This window comes from Caretta caretta, chromosome 1, assembly GCF_965140235.1.
Source record: "Caretta caretta isolate rCarCar2 chromosome 1, rCarCar1.hap1, whole genome shotgun sequence".
Lineage (NCBI taxonomy): Eukaryota > Metazoa > Chordata > Testudines > Cheloniidae > Caretta > Caretta caretta.
Genome location: NC_134206.1, coordinates 9,962,559 through 9,981,120, shown reverse-complemented (window position 1 = coordinate 9,981,120; position 18,562 = coordinate 9,962,559). Strand labels below are relative to the sequence as shown.

At 55.1% G+C, this 18,562-nt stretch overlaps 2 protein-coding genes across 3 annotated transcripts in view; both read right to left on the bottom strand.

Annotated features, from left to right (window-relative positions):
* The window catches only part of ATG16L2 (autophagy related 16 like 2), a 60,795-nt gene extending 57,812 nt beyond the window's left edge, over positions 1-2,983 (bottom strand). Inside the window, exon 1 of the mRNA XM_048838690.2 lies at positions 2,793-2,983. Within this exon, the coding sequence (XP_048694647.1) occupies positions 2,793-2,907 (115 nt within the window). The 5' untranslated portion in view covers positions 2,908-2,983. The remainder of the gene's footprint in view (positions 1-2,792) is intronic.
* A 9,013-nt stretch (positions 2,984-11,996) lies between these two features.
* The window catches only part of PDE2A (phosphodiesterase 2A), a 376,047-nt gene continuing 369,481 nt past the window's right edge, over positions 11,997-18,562 (bottom strand). For both annotated transcript variants that reach the window (XM_048838672.2, XM_048838681.2), the window contains one exon: positions 11,997-18,413. In XM_048838672.2, coding sequence (XP_048694629.1) covers positions 18,185-18,413 — 229 coding nt within the window. In that variant the 3' untranslated portion in view covers positions 11,997-18,184. The remainder of the gene's footprint in view (positions 18,414-18,562) is intronic.

The window sequence follows — 18,562 nt, the reverse complement described above, 5'->3', positions numbered from 1 at the left end:
GACTGACTCAGCCTCCCCTTCTGAGGAGCAGAAAGTGAAAGCACACCCAGACATTCCCTGCCAATCTCAAAACACACACGTCAAGGAAAGAGCTGTGCTCTCCCAAGAGCCTTCTTCCAAGACTCACAGTCTAGCCATCCTTGCAGAGGATACTAGGGCACGTGGTTTTCTTGACACATACTTCACATGCTCTTTTGCTTTGGTTCTGGGGCGTGACACAAAATTAGGGTGAAACCAGATCCAGGATCAGAAATGCAACTGAAGGGCCTGGAAAGCACTTGGAGAGGAAAAGTACAAATGTAAAGACTTATTAGCAATGCGAAAGATTACAGTAACCTTTGACGCAAAGCAGCCACTTAGCAGGGGTGAGGATGTGAGAAATATTGGATGCCCATCTGAAAAGTGTAAAGCAGATAGTCATGGACCTGAGCAAAGGAAAAGCCCTAATATACTCAACTCCTATACAGCACTTTTCATCAGCAGATCTCAACGCTCTTTCCTAAGGAGGTCAGTACCATTGTACAGATGGGGAAACTGAGGCACTGAGCTCCTCCAATCTATCTCCCTGAGGCCATGGCAGGATTATTCCCTCCAGGACTTTTAAAACTAGACCATACAACCCACAAAAGGTCACAAGGGTGGGGCTTCCACCAAGTTCCCAAGGAGACTATCCCACAGCGATCAATGGGAGATGGTTTCTGGCAGTCACTGAATTTTGGGGTGGGCTTGACCAGGAGACATGGAGGGATCTGGGAAATGACTGTTATTTTGAATAGAAATAGATATATCGAAAATAACCTGAGGTTTAAACAATTGGAACTGGGCAAATGCAAGAATCCAATTCATACAGCTGTTCCCTAGCTATGTGATCCTGGGATTTTATCAGTCACCTTGAGCCACCCCCGTACTGTTTATTAGACCCACTCCTTGCATCCTGACTTCAGTTAGACCCTGATCCTGAAAATGTATTCAGAGGCACATCTGAACAGAGCTTCTTACCAGATCAAAGCCTGGGATATCAGCTCTTCAGGGCAGGGATTGCGCTTGTGCATTTGTAGAGCACCTAGCACAATAGGACACCGATCCTGACCGGGGAGCGTAAGGGCTGCTTGGTCAAATCCGTCCTGAGATCCATCTGGTTCCATATCCTGTCACTGACTGCGGCCAGCACTGGCTGCTTCAGAGGAAGGCGTAGCACCTGTCCCCCCATTAGGTCTCATTCCCGCCTCTAATAATTGGATATTGGATTGAGCCCTGAAGCATGATTTAATCTCCCTTTCAAGATGTTTGTTGCTTGCACAAGATGAACAGTTGATAACAACCAGGAAGACTTCTCTGATACACAACCTAGAGCTCTCCCCTCGGCTAATTTCATCCTTTTGCTTTTACTTTCACCTGCCTTTATCACCCTAAAGCATTCTGCTCCTTCTAGGCCCGGAACAAGCCTTCTTTCTGATGGCCAGGGTCGCAGTTCAGAGCGAGGTCAGCAGAACACGGATCTAACCAACCCCTCACTTTGCTTCTTCCACACCACACCACAGAAAGGTTTCTTTCGGCTAGGCGACATCTCGTTTATTTCGCCGGGGGGAGGGTGTGGGAGAGTCAGCAATTCCGGCTGCCTCCAGAATGGGCATTTGACCTGCACATTGCAGCACGGAGAGACACGCCAGGGCACAGAACGCACAAGCGACAGGGCGGGGGGAGGACAAGGACGGCGTCGGAGCTCACGTTTACAAGTCAAAACAGAAGAGCAGAGTTAGGCACAAAACTCTGAGCAAACCACACCTCCCAGCCAGAAAAGGGATATTTATATTTTAAAGGCAGCTACAAAACAAATGACTCATCCAGTGAGAGGCTGAGAGAAGGGGGAAGGGCCAGGACCTGGCTACACAACAGTTTGTTGGGTAACAAAAACTGAAGGTGGCCTTATCCCTTTCCCCTGGCGCTTCAGCCATCACCACACACACGGGGCTGCTCCTCCTTCAAACGCACCCACTAACCCGAGCTGCAGCAAGTCCTGCCCCTCCCGCAAATCAAGTACACTCCCCCCCAGGCCTGCACCTACCCCTTTCCCCTCCATCACTGCCTAAAATCCACCCACCCCAGGGTCACACCTACCCGTCTGACCCCTCCCAATCTCCCCCACCCAAAGTCTGCTCCTACCCCGAAGCAGGCAGCCCCCTGAGCTGCACCAACACCATCCCCCGCAGGACTCCAGCTGCCCCCTGCCTTCCCAAATAAACCCCCCCGCCCCAGCTGCAGCTACCCCTCCCAAATCAAACACCTGCTGCCCGAGGGCTCCAGCTACCCCTGTCCCCCTCCCTTCCCAAACCAAACACCCCCTCCCTCTGTCCCCCTAAACCAAACATCCCCTCCCCTCAGGGCACCAGCTACCCCTTGCCCCCTGCCTTCCCAAATCAACCCCCCGCCCCAGCTGCAGCTACCCCTCCCAAATCAAACACCTGCTGCCCGAGGGCTCCAGGTACCCCTGTCCCCCTCCCTTCCCAAACCAAACACCCCCTCCCCCCAGGGCTCCAGCTACCCCTTGCCCCCTGCCTTCCCAAATCAACCCCCCCCCGCAGCTACCCCTGCCCCCCCCTCAAATCAAACACCTGCTGCCCGAGGGCTCCAGCTACCCCTGTCCCCCTCCCTTCCCAAACCAAACACCCCCTCCCTCTGTCCCCCTAAACCAAACACCCCCGCCCCAAATCAACCCCCCCCCCCAGGGCGCCAGCTCCCCCCGCCCCCGCCCAGCACGGCGCAGGCGGCCGCCCCCGGCGCCGCTCGCTCACAGGCCTGCACCACGTCCAGGAAGCGGCCGCCCTGCGCCCGGTCCCGCAGCTGCAGCTGCCGGACGATGTGACGCTTCCAGGACCTGCCGCCGCCGCTCCCCGCCGCCTCGGCCATGGCTGCGGCCCTGGGCGGCCGGGCTGCGTCCGCGCGGGGAGGGAACCCTCCTGACGTCACCAGCGGGGGAAGCCCCCGGCGGGCCCAGCCCCAGGGAGGGGGCCCTGCTCGGCCCCGCCCCGTGCACGGAGCCCGGCCCGCCCCACACCAGAGGGGCTAGAGGGGCCCGGCCCGCCCCACGCTAGAGGGGCCCGGTCCGCCCCACACCAGAGGGACTGGGGGAGCCCGGCCCGCCCCGCACCAGAGGGGCTAGAGGGGCCCGGCCCGCCCCACGCTAGAGGGGCCTGGTCCGCCCCACACCAGAGGGGCTAGAGGGGCCCGGCCCGCCCCACACCAGAGGGGCTTGAGGGGCCGGCCCGCCCTGTGCACGGAGCCCGGCCCGCCCCACACCAGAGGGGCTTGAGGGGCCGGCCCGCCCTGTGCACGGAGCCCGGCCCGCCCCACACCAGAGGGGCTAGAGGGGCCCGGCCTGCCCCGTGCACGGAGCCCGGCCCGCCCCACACCAGAGGGGCTAGAGGGGCCCGGCCTGCCCCGTGCACGGAGCCTGGCCCGCCCCACACCAGAGGGACTGGAGGAGCCTGGCCTGCCCTATGCACAGAGCCCGGCCCGCCCCACACTAGAGGGGCCCGGCCTGCCCCACACCAGAGGGGCTAGAGGGGCCCGGCCTGCCCCATGCATGGAGCCCGGCCCGCCCCACACCAGAGGGGCTGGAGGAGCCCGGCTGCCCCATGCACGGAGCCCGGCCCACCCCGCAGTGGCGGGGCTGCAGTCTGGCCTGGCCCCAGCAGGAGAAGGGGAGCTGAGTGCAGGATGCTGGGCTGGGTAGACCCCCCCACACACACTGACCCTGCTTGACCCTAAAGGGCAGGAGACCATCGCAGGGGCCGTGTGGCTCTCTGAGCCCCAGGCCCATCTCTGGGGCAGGCACCGCCCGCACTGGCCCCGTTCCCTCGGGGAGCCCAGCCTGGCCGAAGCTCTGCACACCCCAGATCATGCCCCCGGGGCTGGCAAGGGCACATGCTGTGGCCAGGCTGCCTGGGCAGCAGGGACAGAAGCCCCGTTCTTCTCTGTGCTGCGCGCCCCCGGGCCGTGGCCCCAGTCCAGCAACCACAGCCTAATGGCTTTCTGTAGGGCTCTTCACAGGTGGGTCCCAGACTGTGCCGTGAGCGCCAACCACCAGAGAATTATTTTCTCTCCGTTGATCTGGACCATGTTAGTTTGTAACCCCCATGTAGACATGTCGGAGAACTGTGGACAGGAACCAAAGCCACCAATCTGAACAGCCAGCCTGGAAGGGCTCAGTGCTAGACCCAGCCGCTCCCAGTTCTGCGATTGGAGCCCATCTTCAGTGAATGTCCTTCTAGGGATCCAGCTCTCCCCAGTGGCTCTCAGATGGAGCAAGTGGAGCGTGGGACCCAACCTCAGGGCAGGCTGTTAAGAACCAGGGCACAAACCCCAAACTGGCAGTGAGTTCTATACGTAGATTTCACCAACCAAGTATCAAGTGTAAACTCCTCAGGCACTAAAGTGGCCTAACTGTGGAGTCACAGACAGTCCCCGTGGGTACTCTGATCTGTCTCACCATGCAGGCGAGCCTGCCTTTGCGATAGATGGTCCCTTACACCAACGATCACAGCAACATTCAGGTTACTCCCAGTCTCAAAGGGTCAGTCACCCCGGTCTGCTCAACCTAAGATCTTTACACCGAAGACAATGCTTTTAGCCAATCCTGTAAGAAACTATATACAGATTTTTTAAATAGGAAAAGGAACGAGAGTTATTGGCAAGGTTAAAGCAGGTAAGCAGAGACACAAATGAGTTGCAATCTTAAGTTTCAAAAGGTAATAGAAGTGCCTATAATAAGCAAGCTCTGTTTAGGGCTAACCCAGGCTAAGCACTGAGGACCTCTTGCTTATGCCTGGTAAACCTGCCCCCAATTCCAAGCAGCACAGAGATACTCTTAGCATTGTGCTCTGAGCTGCAAGCTCAGCTGATGGGAGGAATCCCCTTGCATGACTCATCTTCACGTGGTGTGGAGGGCAAAACAACAAATGTCTTCCGTCCTCCTTATCATCCTACAATAGTCTGTCTGGTGTCGCTGGACCCATGAGGCAGGACGTAACACTTTCGGTTGCAGATCAGCACTTTGCACCAGTCAATGTCTCTCTCCTTTTTGGCGATTTACACAGTCACAGAGGCTTACCATACAACTGCTCAACTATTACTTTCCAATAGGGGGTAGAGCTGTTATAGGTGAGATTAATGAAGGCAGCGACTCACAAGCATTCAATAACTTCTAAGCACGAACCATTGTCATTCAAATACCTATTTTAACAACACTGCCACAACAGGCGAGCCAGCCTGATTCCAGCTCGGCATTTGCCAGTGTTCATCTGAGGCATGGGGTCCTTGGCATGAGCTGGCACCTGGTCTGCCAGCGTCACATTCCCAGTGCAAAAATGGTGAAGGGACTCTTGAATATGCCTCCGGGTTCCCTATTCTTGATAAGGCACCTGCCACTATGTTTTCTTTTCCCTTGCTATGAGCTATTACCATGTCATACTCCTGCAAAGCTAGCCTGCAGTGTAATGCCTCAAATTGGTCCGTGTGGCTTGGTGCAACCATATTACAATATGTTAGAATAGGTTAGAGAATTGTTTAGTAAAATTTCAGTAAAATGATTGGTTAAAGTAGAGCTAAGCAGGACTTAAGTTTCACTATATAAACTGTGGTCCAAGAAGGAGACCAGCAGGAGGAAAGAAGAATAAGAAAAGGGAAAGACCTAGAAGAAGAAGAACTCGCCTCTAAGACATAGCCTAAGATCAGAACTGCCAAGAATCCTCTGCACGACCACGATGTGAAGCGACCACAATCCAGATGAGACTGACCTTGCCTGGCCAAAAGGGAAAGTCCGTCTGCATGATCAGGATTGGTTAGCACAGCATTGTATGCTTAGCATGTGTAATCTGCTTGATAATTATTAATAAATAGAGGATAAGGATATTACTGTGTAGGGCTCTTTCACTGATAAAAGGTCCTGCAACTCTGCAAAGAGTACACCCTGAGCCCTAGGAACTGGGTAAGGGTGGGTACTTAAATTAACAGGGTTACGCCTTGAGACCTAGAAACTGGGTAAAGGTGGGTGCCCCTAGAGTGTGTGAGTAACAGAATTTTGTGCAGGTAACATTTCCATTATGCAGATAAGATGTAAATTGTTTAATAGCCTAAACTATGGCATAACATTCTCTCTCGATGACAGCATAGTTCTGTTTGGTGGGGGTCAACTTTTTACTTAAGAAGTCAACGGGGGGGCTCTTGTCCTCCACCCCAGCCTGCATTAGCCCTGTGCCTAACCCAACATTAGAAGCATCAGTGCACACCACAAAGGGTTTGCTGAATTCGGGGCTTATGAAAACTGGCTCTGTAGACAAAGCCTTTTGTATGTCCTTGAAGCCTTCCTCCCAGGCCTCAGTCTGCATCACACAGTCTGGCTTCCCCTTTTTTGTAAGGTTTGTTATGGGGGCACAATTTCATTAACTCCCTTTACAAACCTCCAGTAATAGCTGACCAGACCAATAAAGGATTGGATCTGCTTCTTGGTTTGTGCAACAGACCAATTTTGAACGGCTTCTTAAAGACTCAGTGTGAACAAACCCACTGCCCCACCTTGTGTCCTAAATCAGGTACCTCCCCGGCCCCCATCTTGCCTTTGGACGCTGTGACAGTGAGGCTGGCTTCTCTAAGCCTCTGCAATACCATTCCCATGTGGCTCAGGTGGGTCTTCCAGGGATCACTAAAAATAGCCAAGTCGTGTACATAGGCCCTGGCGAAGACCTGTAAGCCCTGCAGTACCTCACTGACAAGCCTCTGAAAGGTAGCCCTGCACTAATTAATCCAAAGGGCATAACCTTAAACTCAGATCGGCCAGATTCCACTGCAGAAGCTGACTTCCTGGGCATCAGAATCTAAGGGAATTTGCCAATATCTGCGAGTCCAATCCAGAGTGCTAATGAATTTTGCTTCCCCGGTAGATCTAGCAGGTCCGCTGTCTGTGGTGTAGGGTAAGGGTCAGGTTGGGTGATGATGTTGACTAGATATGACCAGGGGTATTTCTGCCTGTTTAGATTTCGGTTCCATAATCCCCACCATTTGCTCTGACCCCATAACCATGGGAGTGGAACATCCAAATCCAGCGTAAAGGCTCTTTTTCATTGTAAACCAACATGCTTTACCAGTGATATCAGCCAATGAGAACGCACCTTTCTTTAGAAAAGAACTGAAGTACAAATGGGAAAAGTTGATTACGATCAATGATTGAGGCTTGCCACTTGGTGATTTAAATAGCCTTGATTTAAACCAATCCACCCTGCCCCTAACAGCACCATCCGCTGGGACTCTGTGTAGGGGTCCACTGCCCCACCCCACTGGGCTCTGCCCCCCCATCCTAAGTGAACCCCTCTGGGTGTCAATCTGAATGGCACCTTAGGGAGCAGGGGGAGCAGCACCAGGCTGGGAGGTCCCTAGCCTGAGTCTGGGCCATGCAACAATGTGGGGATAATAGTGGGGGGCTGGAGTCCGGACACAGAGTGGGGACTGGGGCCAGGACCTGGGGGAGTTCAGGATACTGCTGAGGTGGGGAGCTAGGAAAAGAGGGGACAGGAAGCAGAGCCTAGGGCAGATGGGGTTGGGGGATAGGACACAGTGAGGAGCACCTGGGGGGTAGGAGGGCTGGGGAGGGGGACAGATAAGGTGGGAGATAGCTAGGAGGCAGGACTCTTAGTGGCAGATGGGCTATGACATGGGGGGGAGGGGGAGATGGTGGCAGGCCCCTGGGGGGCCTGGGCAGGGGCAGCTGGAGTGGGGGTAGGACATGGGGGCACAGAGGGGCAGATGGGGGGCAGGGGATGCTACTTACCTGGTCACTGGGTGGCCCATGTCCGGGGAGAGGCTGCTGGCGGGTAGGCCATGCTCAGGGCTCCCCCAAATAGCACCCGCTGGGCTGGGCCCTCCAGCGTCATGGTCTGAGCCGAAGCCTTGGTGTGTGTTAGGGCGCTCGTCGATCAGGCACCCTGCTGACCCGCCTCACCAGGGGTCTTAGTGTGTTTCGCTCTCAGCCCGTTTCGCAGAGGACGAGAGCAACGCGCATTAAGGAACAGCTAAAGACCATTAGTCTGCACTGCAACCGGCTAGTGTGAGGGTATGTCACACTCTAGGAGTCCGGGCAGACTCGTGCGGGGTCCAGCATACCTCCGTTCGTGTGGGGGTACATCACACCTACGCTAGCGTGGGGGTATGTCACACCCCAGCAAGTGCTGGGCAGGCTAGTACGGGGGTACATCACACCCACCTAATGCAGGGGTACGTCACACCTTAGTTAATGGGGGGGGGTACATCACACCCCAGGAGTGTGGGACAGGCTAGTGCAGGAGTACATCACACCCCAGCTAGTGCAGGGCAGGCTCGTGTTGGGGTACATCACACCCCAGCTAGTGTGGGGGTACGTTACACCCCGACTTGACGCATCTCTGCCGACTGCCCCACTTGCTGATGCCTAGAGCAGCCTCTGGCTAAACCGCTGTGTGTGGTGGTCAGGGAGCCAGGCCTGTGTACACAAAGAGGAACCCCCCGACTCTAACCCCAGTGGCTCCCCTAATGGGCCCAGCCCAGCCCTGCAGACCGGTGAGCCATGCAGGCCAAGGGGCATCACCCAGGGGCCAGCAGGCAGCTGAGGATATTTCCGTCATCCCTGCGAACTGAACCCCCCCCCCCCAATGGGCTGAGTCTCTTCAGGGATTCGGGGGGCAAGACTGAGTGTGTTTCTTCCTTCCTTGTCCATCCCGCCCCCCAGCAAGGTTGCTGTGTTGCTAGGGTGTGACTCCTTCTCCTTGGGGCGTCTCTATATGGCTCCTTGCTGGCCCCAGCCTGCACTGGGCGCTCCCTGGAGATGGGGGTTGCTCCCCATGTCAGAGGCCAGGTGTTCCCCATCCTGTTCTGTCTGCTTCTGGGACTCCACCGAGAGACTTTCGAGGGCAAGCGTTGCTGAGCAAACAGGCCTTGTTCTGAGCACGTGCTTGGGCTCCAGCGCCCCACAACCCCCTCGCTGACCCCACCACTCACAACCCTCCTGGGGGGCTTGGCCACAGCCTGCCCCCCTCAAGGGCTCACTGTTGAATGGGGTTTATTGACTTGGCTGCTGCTGGGCCCAGGGGCTGGACAAGCTGCTCCTGCTTCGGTGTGGGAGCCAGAGACGTCAGGGGGGCAGAAGGCCCAGGTCCCTGCCCCAGAGGCTGGGACCCACCCCTCCGGGGAGCGAAACGGGGCAGCTGCCCTGTGCTGCTGGGACGGAGACACGTCCGCACGAGCGTGGCGTTCGTGGGGTTTCTCAGCCCCGTCTCCCCTCCGGGACGTCAGGAAACTGAGTTGCCCGAGAGGGGAGGTGGGGGAAGAGACGGTAGGACGAGACTGGCCCCCTGACACCGCCGGGCAGCCTCAGAGAGCGGAGGCGGGCGCCGGCTTAGCTCATGATTAGTCATCTCTAGCTGCGGGTGTCAGTTCGAAAGAGCCCAGCGCTGCCAGCCAGGGTAAGGTGTGTGCATATGTCTGGGGGTGGGGAGGCCCTGGTCTCCTCTTCCGGGCAGGAAGCCATCACCAGAGAGCCCCAACTGACAGGGCCAGGGCAGTTGTTCCCCACCGCCCTTCCGGCCAGATTGGGCCTGCTTCCCCTGATCCTCCATGCACCCCCGTTTCTGGCTCACTCACCCCCGATGCAGCCTCCTCTGAGCAGCCCAGCTGGGAGCCTGAATGGACCGGCTATTGTGTGTCTGCTACCACTGCCCCCTAGGGGACCTCACTCCTAACCTGGGCCCAAGGGCATGCCTCCTTCTTTTGTTTTACCTTACATAATGTGTTAAAAGTAACTTTAGAAACACTGAGCGAACGAGACACTCCGGGAAGACGAAAGAGCAGAGGCTTAACAAGTGTTTAAGTATTGAGAAGACAAGACACCGTTACTGTTAGACCCAGGATATCACCTGGGGACGCCGTGAGCCAGGGACAGATTTGGCCCCTGCATCGTTCCACGAAAGAATCGGTAGGATCCCACTGTCTGTACTATGTGTGGGGGGATTCTGAACAGCTGGAAGCTCTGCTCATCGCTTGGCCATTCAGCGTCTCTCTGCTGCCGTATGAGTTTGCATCCACGCCATTCCTGCTAAGTTTCAGAGTAACAGCCGTGTTAGTCTGTATTCGCAAAAAGAAAAGGAGGACTTGTGGCACTTTAGAGACTAACCAATTTATTTGAGCATGAGCTTTCGTGAGCTACAGCTCACTTCATCGGATGCACACTGTGGAAACTGCAGAAGACATTATATACACAGAGACCATGAAACAATACCTCCCCCCACCCCACTCTCCTGCTGGTAATAGCTTATCTAAAGTGATCATCAAGTTGGGCCATTTCCAGCACAAATCCAGGTTTTCTCACCCTCCGCGCCCCCCCCCCCCAAACTCACTCTCCTGCTGGTAAAAGGGGGGGTGGGGGGGTGAGAAAACCTGTATTTGTGCTGGAAATGGCCCACCTTGATTTTCATACACATTTTAAAGAGAATGGTCACTTTGGATGGGCTATTACCAGCAGGAGAGTGAGCTTGTGGGGGGGTGGGGGGGCGGAGGGTGAGAAAACCTGGATTTGTGCTGGAAATGGCCCAACTTGATGATCACTTTAGATAAGCTATTACCAGCAGGACAGTGGGGTGGGAGGGGGTATTGTTTCATGGTCTCTGTGTATATAATGTCTTCTGCAGTTTCCACAGTATGCATCCGATGAAGTGAGCTGTAGCTCACGAAAGCTTATGCTCAAATAAATTGGTTAGTCTCTAAGGTGCCACAAGTCCTCCTTTTCTTATTCCTGCTAAGGTTATTCTCAGAGGGGCCAGTACCTTCAGAGGCACGGATCTACCGCTCCAGCTGGCTATTTCGCCCTAGTGTGAGAGCAGGGATAGCATTCAGAGCTTCCTGCTCTGAAAGGACAGGAGCCTACCACATGACAGAAAGGAAAATCTCCTTTTGCTAAGGGTAGCATAGGGTCTATGACACCTAGTTGAGCAGCACTGATTTCATCTGTAGAGCCCAGCGACGCACATGTACACCAGCTGGCTCAGAACGGTTTGTAGAGTTGGCCTGATTTTCAGACATACTAAGCTTGTCCAGTCGCACTGGTTGCTAAACTTCTAATGGCCTGTAATACTAGGTGGGGAGGGCGCTGAGTTACTACAGAGAATTCTCTCCCAGGGTCTGGGTGGTGGGTCTCACCTACACGCTCAGGGTCTAATTGATCCCCATATCTGGGGTCAGGAGCGAATTTCCCCCCAGTCAGATGAGTAGAGACCCTGGTGGGGTTTTGCCTTCCTCTGCAGCATGGGGCATGGGTCACTTGCAGGTTTAAACTAGTGTAAATGGTGGATTCTCTGTAACTCAAAGTCTTTAAATCATGATTTGAGGTCGTTAGTGCCTGAGCCAGAGGTTCGGGGTCTGTTCCAGGAAAGGGTGGGTGAGCCTGCAAAGTGCAGGAGGTCAGATTAGATGATCATGATGGTCCCTTCTGGCCTTAAAGTTTACGAGTCTAGGAGACATAGACTCTGTCAGCATTTCCATTACCAAGTAACATGACAGACTCCCAATACTATGCCTTAAACTGCCTTGGAGACATCGGCGAAGACTGGAGTGGACTTTTTGAAACCTCTGTAGCCTCTGGGCAGCTATCCCCTAACACCTAGAGTGACCAGATGTCCCGTTTTTAAAGGGACAGTCCCGTTTTTTGGGACTTTTTCTTATATAGGCGCCTATTACCCACTCCATCCCCCGTCCCTTGCTATCTGGTCACCCTACTAACACCATCATCAGTCAGGTCTGCTGACTGAGAGGGAAGAGCCTCACCTATTGTATCACCAACACCACTTGGAACCCTGCCCCCCAGAACTGAAACAGGCCAGCTCCTGTTTAGCTGAGACCTGACACATCAAACCAGCCAGCCATGTGCCTTGCGATCAGCCACTTGGTCCCCACGCAGAATAAAAGGCAGACACTGGAGATCGGCGTATGAAATTTATTAGGAAAAAAATTCCCCATTTTTTTCCCCTTCACAACTATTTAAGGGAGAAAAAAAAATGAAACCCCAGAACCACCAATGTAATAAGAAGACAGAAAAGCTGGAAAATATTTCACACACACACACACACACGCTAGGTAAGAGAACCCCTACAAACCGGCCGGGCTTTACAGTATCTACAGGTGGCTATGTACAAGGGAGAGAGAGAAAAAGAACCACACTTACATACACAGCAACGTTAAAACCAGCAAGGGTGCAAAACACAGCCACAGCTTGGAAGCAGCCACTTCACATTTTGGTTTGGTTTGTTGTCTCTGCTTTTATACAGAGCCAGGGGAATCCGGGTGGCAACTACGCAGCGAGGTGTGGATGTTGGTGCGTCTGTGACCCCCCCCCCTTTCCCCTTCGCTCTTTTGTGCTCGCAAGTGAGCGGAAGGAAGGGAGCACCTGGCGCGGGTCCCAGCTCTTGCTTCATTTGCAGGAAAGTGTCCGAATAGAAAAGGACCTGGCTGCGGGGGAAAAGCGCTGATGTCCGCATGTAAGCTAGCAGTGGTGGCATTCTCCAAGGGGGAAATCAGGCCAGCACAAGTTCTATGCACCCCCTAAGTCCTAGTGCTTTGTTATGCACAGGCCTTACACAGGGGTGAATTTCACCCTCTGTTTTTATTTACACATCTCCAGTGGAGAAAAAAGGGATAGATTTGACCACTGATTCCCCCGCCCCATGTTATGCGCCCTTTTTCAGCATGCCACCAATGGATAAGTCAGACCCTTAGAAACTATCGTTAAAACCACGTTACCGCAAGTTTACGTACGCCGTCAACTTTGCTCTTCACGCAGCGGAAGATGGAGTGTCGATAAATAATTTCCCATTCCCAAACAATGGCTATAATACAATGTGGTGGTTACAAATTAATTACAAGCACTGCCCGATAAAATCGAATGGAGCGTAACAATCAGAGTAAGCTTTGTTTTCAGGGTTGGGAGGTTTTTTTGCCTTTAGGGGTTTGTTTGTTTTTTTTTCAATTTCTTTGCTATCTTCCCCTCTGCAAATACTTACAGTTGTTCTAAGAGGGATTGTGGTAGAAAGAAATAGACGTACTCCTATACAAAGCTATCAGCCAACATTCACATTTAGTAACTACGCAAGGTCCTACCAAGTATTTTATACAAAGCATCTTTCTAAAGGCAACTCTGAATAGGTAAGGCAAATGAATACATGTTTTCGGTTAGCATCCTTGTCTTCAGAGTCTCCCACTGTTCCCCACATACATCAGCACACACGACATATATTCAAAGAAACATACAATTAAAAAAAGACCCCGAGGAAAACCTGTATGTAGCCCAAATCCACAAGAAACTCATACCCACAGCATGAGCCAATGTCTGGTCGCTGGATGGTGCGCAGAGCAGGTAGGGATGACACCCATGTGTACTGCATGTCGCTGAAGACCAGATGTTCCTACATTTACACACTGCAGTGCTCATCCACCCACAGGATCCAGACAACCCTGCCCTTCCTCCCCAGGTAAATAGTCCAGCTGCTGATTACACTGATGCACTTTGGTAGCCCTTTCCATTCGAGGCTCTCAAAGCCTGAATAATGGTTCCAGCCTCAGAGCAGCTCCTGTGAGATAAGAGAGTCATGGATGGGGAAACTGAGGCACGGGGAGAGAGAAAGTGATTTGCCTGAGGTCGCGCAGTAAGTCAGTGGCAAAGCCAGGAATAGCATCCTCATTTAGGATGCAATCTGCTGCCCTAAACACCAGCTCCCTCTTTTTCCCCATGCTGAGCGCTGCTCTGGGATAGAAACCTGCAGCATGGTCTCCAGGACTCTAAGCCTCAGCTGCTGTGTTTACCAGCATGGGTATTTACCGGCCCGATGTGCTTCTGACTGGGATTTCCCCCGCTTTACAGCACTGAAAATTCTCCTCAGCAGTTCGGGCTCCATTCCCGCAGACCGAAAGGGAAGACAGAGCGCGCAGTACAAAAAACGTTGAAAGATGGCGCGCAATGTGGACCGAAGCAAAGGGAATGCTGGGATGCGAACCGATGCATCACAGGGCGTTGGGACAGGACCCAGAATGCCCCGCCCCCTTCCCACAAGCCACAGCGCCAGAATGGGAAGAGGTGCTCGATGGGATAGCTGCCCATCGTGCACCGCTCCCAATGCCGCGGCAAGTGCCACAAATGTGGCCGGGCCAGTGCGCTTGCAGCTGTCAGTGTGGACAGACGGCAGCGCTTTCCCTACTGCGCCCTACGAAGGCGGGTTTAACTCACAGCGCTCTACCGCTGCACGTGTAGCCGTGCCCGAAGATTAAACACACCCGGCAGCTCCTACCGCTCCTCAGCCGTAGGTTTTAAGGCCAGATCGGACCATTGTCACTACAGAGTCTGAGCCCCCACGTAACACAGGCCAGTCAACGCTCTTGAGACACTCAGCAGTGAGTATTGGGTAAGGGCATCATCATCCCCCTCCACCAAACATTTATGTAACTCCACCCCTGTGCTGACACCCCACAGCCAGTATGCGAAGACTCCTGCCGCCAGGTCGGCGTCGGATGGCTTTGGTGGAGGTTCGCCAGGCTCGCTATTTCAGAAGGTGCTGCTTTAGCAAAGCAAAGGGACCAGTTGTTGTGAAATACGCCCCTGTGGCCTGCTTGTGCCTTCGAAATAGGGTTTAGCTGGGACTTGTGCCAGTGTAACCCACACACCTCCTGGGTGTGGTGTTCTGTCCCCCCCATCGACACCCAGACCACTTAGAGATTAATGAGTCTGCTGCAGCCTTAGCTAAGAGCCAGGCGGCTTTTAGCTCACGCGGGACAGTCTCATGCACTAAGCTCCAGAGGCCCCAGGTTTGATCCCATCTGCCGACAACCGGGGTCTGTCGGTGTTACACCAGCACTCTGCACAGGGTGAATTTCACCCCCTAGGGACAGCCACAGTTGGTTCATTGTGATCAATGCAGTTTGCAGTGTCGGGGACCCCAGGGCCACGCTAGCCTACCTCCATGTTTTGCAGTATCCGTTATTGGGGAAGAGCCTGGGTTCTCTGGACTTGCTACAAAAAACGACACAAGACCAGCTGACACCACCTGGCCACATTCTCTTTGGAGACTCTTCTGCCTCTAGATGGTGGCACTCTCCTGTAGCTCCCATTCCTCTCTTTATCTGGAGGACTGCGTGGAGCAGGGGTTAGGGGTTAGGGGCCTAGGCCAAAAAGGGCAGAGCTGAGGGAGACCTTGGATCGGGGTTCTGGTCTGTTTCAACTCGATGGGGCCAACCCATAAGCCCAGATCTGGCTCTAAACTTTCCGAAAGGTTGGGGCTCTTCAGTGTAGGGTGTTTAGCTTTGGGCCATCTCTCGTACAGGGGTTAGAGAGAGGAAGTCCCATCCATCCATCAAATCCAGCTCACGACAAAGGCGAGACGTAATCCTCAACCGTGGATGCCACAGTCCTTCTGCTCCTGCTTCTTGGTCTTCATCTGGGTTCCTCACCCTCTGCTGATGGCCCTCGAGCACCGCCAGTGGTGGGAATTATGTCATCACCGCACAGAGCTCTTTACGCCGTCAGCTGGGAGACCAAGGAGCCCCTGGCCATGGAGATCCCAGACCCTGTTCCCATGCTGATGCCCCTTGTGAGAAAGAATCAAGTTGAGCATGCAGAAGACAAGTGAGAAAGCAGCAGACTGGCCTCTGCGCGGAGTGATATCCTGGGGGGAACAGCCGGGGCGAAATCCTGGCCCTACTGAAGTCAATGGCACAAACCCACTGATTTCAGTGGGGCCAGGAATCCAGCCCAGGCCGTTCAGTGTCTTCCCAAGAAGGAGGAACAGCACCCAGGCCTATGTACACTAGTGACTGCTGCGATTGGCAGGGAAAGATGACGTGGGAAAGGATTTAAAGGCCCACACGGACTCCACCAGCAGGCCTGTCCTCTGATCAATAGCAAACGAAACCGGCAAGTGCTTCAGCACCAGATGTCCTCTTGAGTGAGAACGTGGGACCAGTGGGACCAGGCCATGCAGGAGACAGGGCTCTGCCCCCTCTATCATCTGTTTCCCTGAAGGCTGGGACACCTCGCCCCCGTGACGATCATTTGCTCAGCAGATGATTTGTTCCTCAGAGTCCACGGGCAGCTGGGACGGGCTGGCCACAACACTACAGTACCGGCCTCGGGAAGAAAGTCCGTATTTCCTGCTTTCCTGGCGACCAGCTGAACGCTTTGCTGCAGCTCTGCCACTCACGGGCCCGAGACCTTACGCAGTCCGTGGAGTCAGTCGGAATTCAAGGCATATAGCGGGGAAAGCGCCAGGTTAGGGTCTGTGAGTGCGACACACGGGTACGTAGCTAGCGAGCTGTACGCTCGGTGGCTGGCGCGTTTCTCTCCCTGCTGCAGTCCCGCCATCCCCCGAGTCACTTAGACCCGTCGGCCCCAGGCCACTAACTCAGCGGGTGCAGCAGAAAAGAGGCCGGTGAGCGGGTTAATAAAAGGCCTGAAGGAGGCTTAAAACCCCTCCAGCGTCCACAAGAAATGCTGCCCCCGGCACATTTCAGATGGCGTGTGTGACACATGCCCTCCGGATTCTGTGTCCAACCTAGGCCTCTAAATAACCTCCGTGCTGGCCCCGCTAGACAAGGTACAGGCGGCCCGTGCATCTGGTGAAGGGTGCAGAGTGCTATCTGGCTCCCTGCGCTCCGGCTCTGCGCCATTGCTCAGGGAACACCACTGCTCAGGGAGACACTGCTTGGCAGATGCCTTCTGGAACCGGCACGCCCCATCAAGGGCAGCCGGGGCACGTCTGCGTGGTCGGCTGCTGGCTCGGCTGGGAATCTGCAGGGCACACCTGGGTACCGGGACCTTCTCTGCTAAAGTCTCCAAAGGGCAGGTTTCAATTACAAAGGCAGTGATGGGCCAAGATGTGGGCGAAGGGGAAAGTGCTCTGTGCTGACGTCACTGGATGTGCGTCTGCTTACACCGGGCGTGGCTCTGGCCCCGCAGATGCCCCCTTCTGAGATCACAAGCTGGCAGTGATCATGCGCAGGCGTTTCTGCTCAGCAGTTAGAGACGTGTGCATGGATCAGGGGCGTTTTATGGCCTGCAGACTCCAGTCTCTCCTCTCCTGCAGTGTCCCCTCAGGACAGGTTTCCCTGTCGGACGGCTTTGTGCTCCTCTCTGGATCTAAACACCCTTCCTCTGCCGTCCACCACTGCGAGACAGCAGGAGGCGGCTGGCCCATGATCTGAGAGCAGGGAGGCTGTCATTGGGAGGAGAGCAGCCGTGAGCCTGTGCTTGGAAGTACGGGACCTGTCATGCCCGACTGCCTGGAGGTCAGAAAAACACATCGTGCTCTCAGCCAGACATCTCCGGAGCAAAGACCCGGTTCTACGGCCCTACTGCTCCGTGCCCACAGGTACGTTCACGAGGACGCGCCACACGTGATTTCTCCCGGCCATTCGTCTCTGCAACCCTCGGGAACATTTCCGCTCTCCTTGGCGACTGGCCCCCTCTCCTTTCCGTCCCTGCCTGCCTGCACAGCTCTCCCCTGTCCCAGCCTCACGGGCCATGTAACTCCCCATTCAGCAGCCAGGGTTTGCAGATCAGCCTGCAGGAAAACCTCTCCCCCCACCCTGAAGCAGCCAGCGGCAAAAGTCCTCCATGTCGGTCAGCCCGTGAAGTTCAGCTCTCAGGAGGGTGTGAAGCATGAGATCCTGGTCTGGGAAGTGAAGGCAGCCGTGCTCAGAGGGGAAGGGCAGCCTCAGGCCTTCTCAAAGCACACACTCTCCCTGGCCCTGGCGAACCCCATTCTGTTCCCAGCGCAGACACCGAGCCCTGGAGCCATTGAAAAGCGATGGTCCCCGTACAGAAGGGGATGAGGGAAGTGCGGTTCATTTCAATGTACAGCAAAAGGAGTCCAAGGAATAACGCCCGCCCCCCCGGCATCCAAAAGAGCACGTGGGTGAGTGTCCTGAACAGGTGTGAATCAGAGCCGCCATCTCACCCACGGGGCTAGGCACGGCCTGGGGGGGACCGTGACTGCAGAGAACGCACTGGACAAATAAGGATTTATCAAAACCAGCTCCCTCTTTCCTTTGGATCCAGGAGAAAAGGGACAAAGTCGCTGGGTTTGTCGATCTGTCACCCCCTCCCCCCCCAGCAGTGAGGAGAACCTCATTGCGCCACCGTCTCCATGTGTCCCTCCGAGTCCAGGCAGCCGTTCATCTTGGCGCTCTCCCTGTCCATCCCCTGCAGGTCGTACTCCTCATCCAGGAAGTCCAGCGAGTTGTTGCTGGGGAGGCCCCTGATGGTGAATTTGTGAGACACTTTGGTCCACTGCTCCCTGTTGCTGGCCACCCTCTCATACAGCTCGGTGGCTCTCGGGAACAGGTCCTGGAGCAGCCTGGGGGACAAGGAGAACGCCCGTCAGCAGGAGGGGTAGCGAGCCATAGCCCCGGGGGCCGCGAACGGGGGCCCTCTGCGCTGCACGCACACTGCCAAGGGCTGGCCGGGGCGGAGAAAACAAATGGGCACTAAACTAGGCAGTCCATA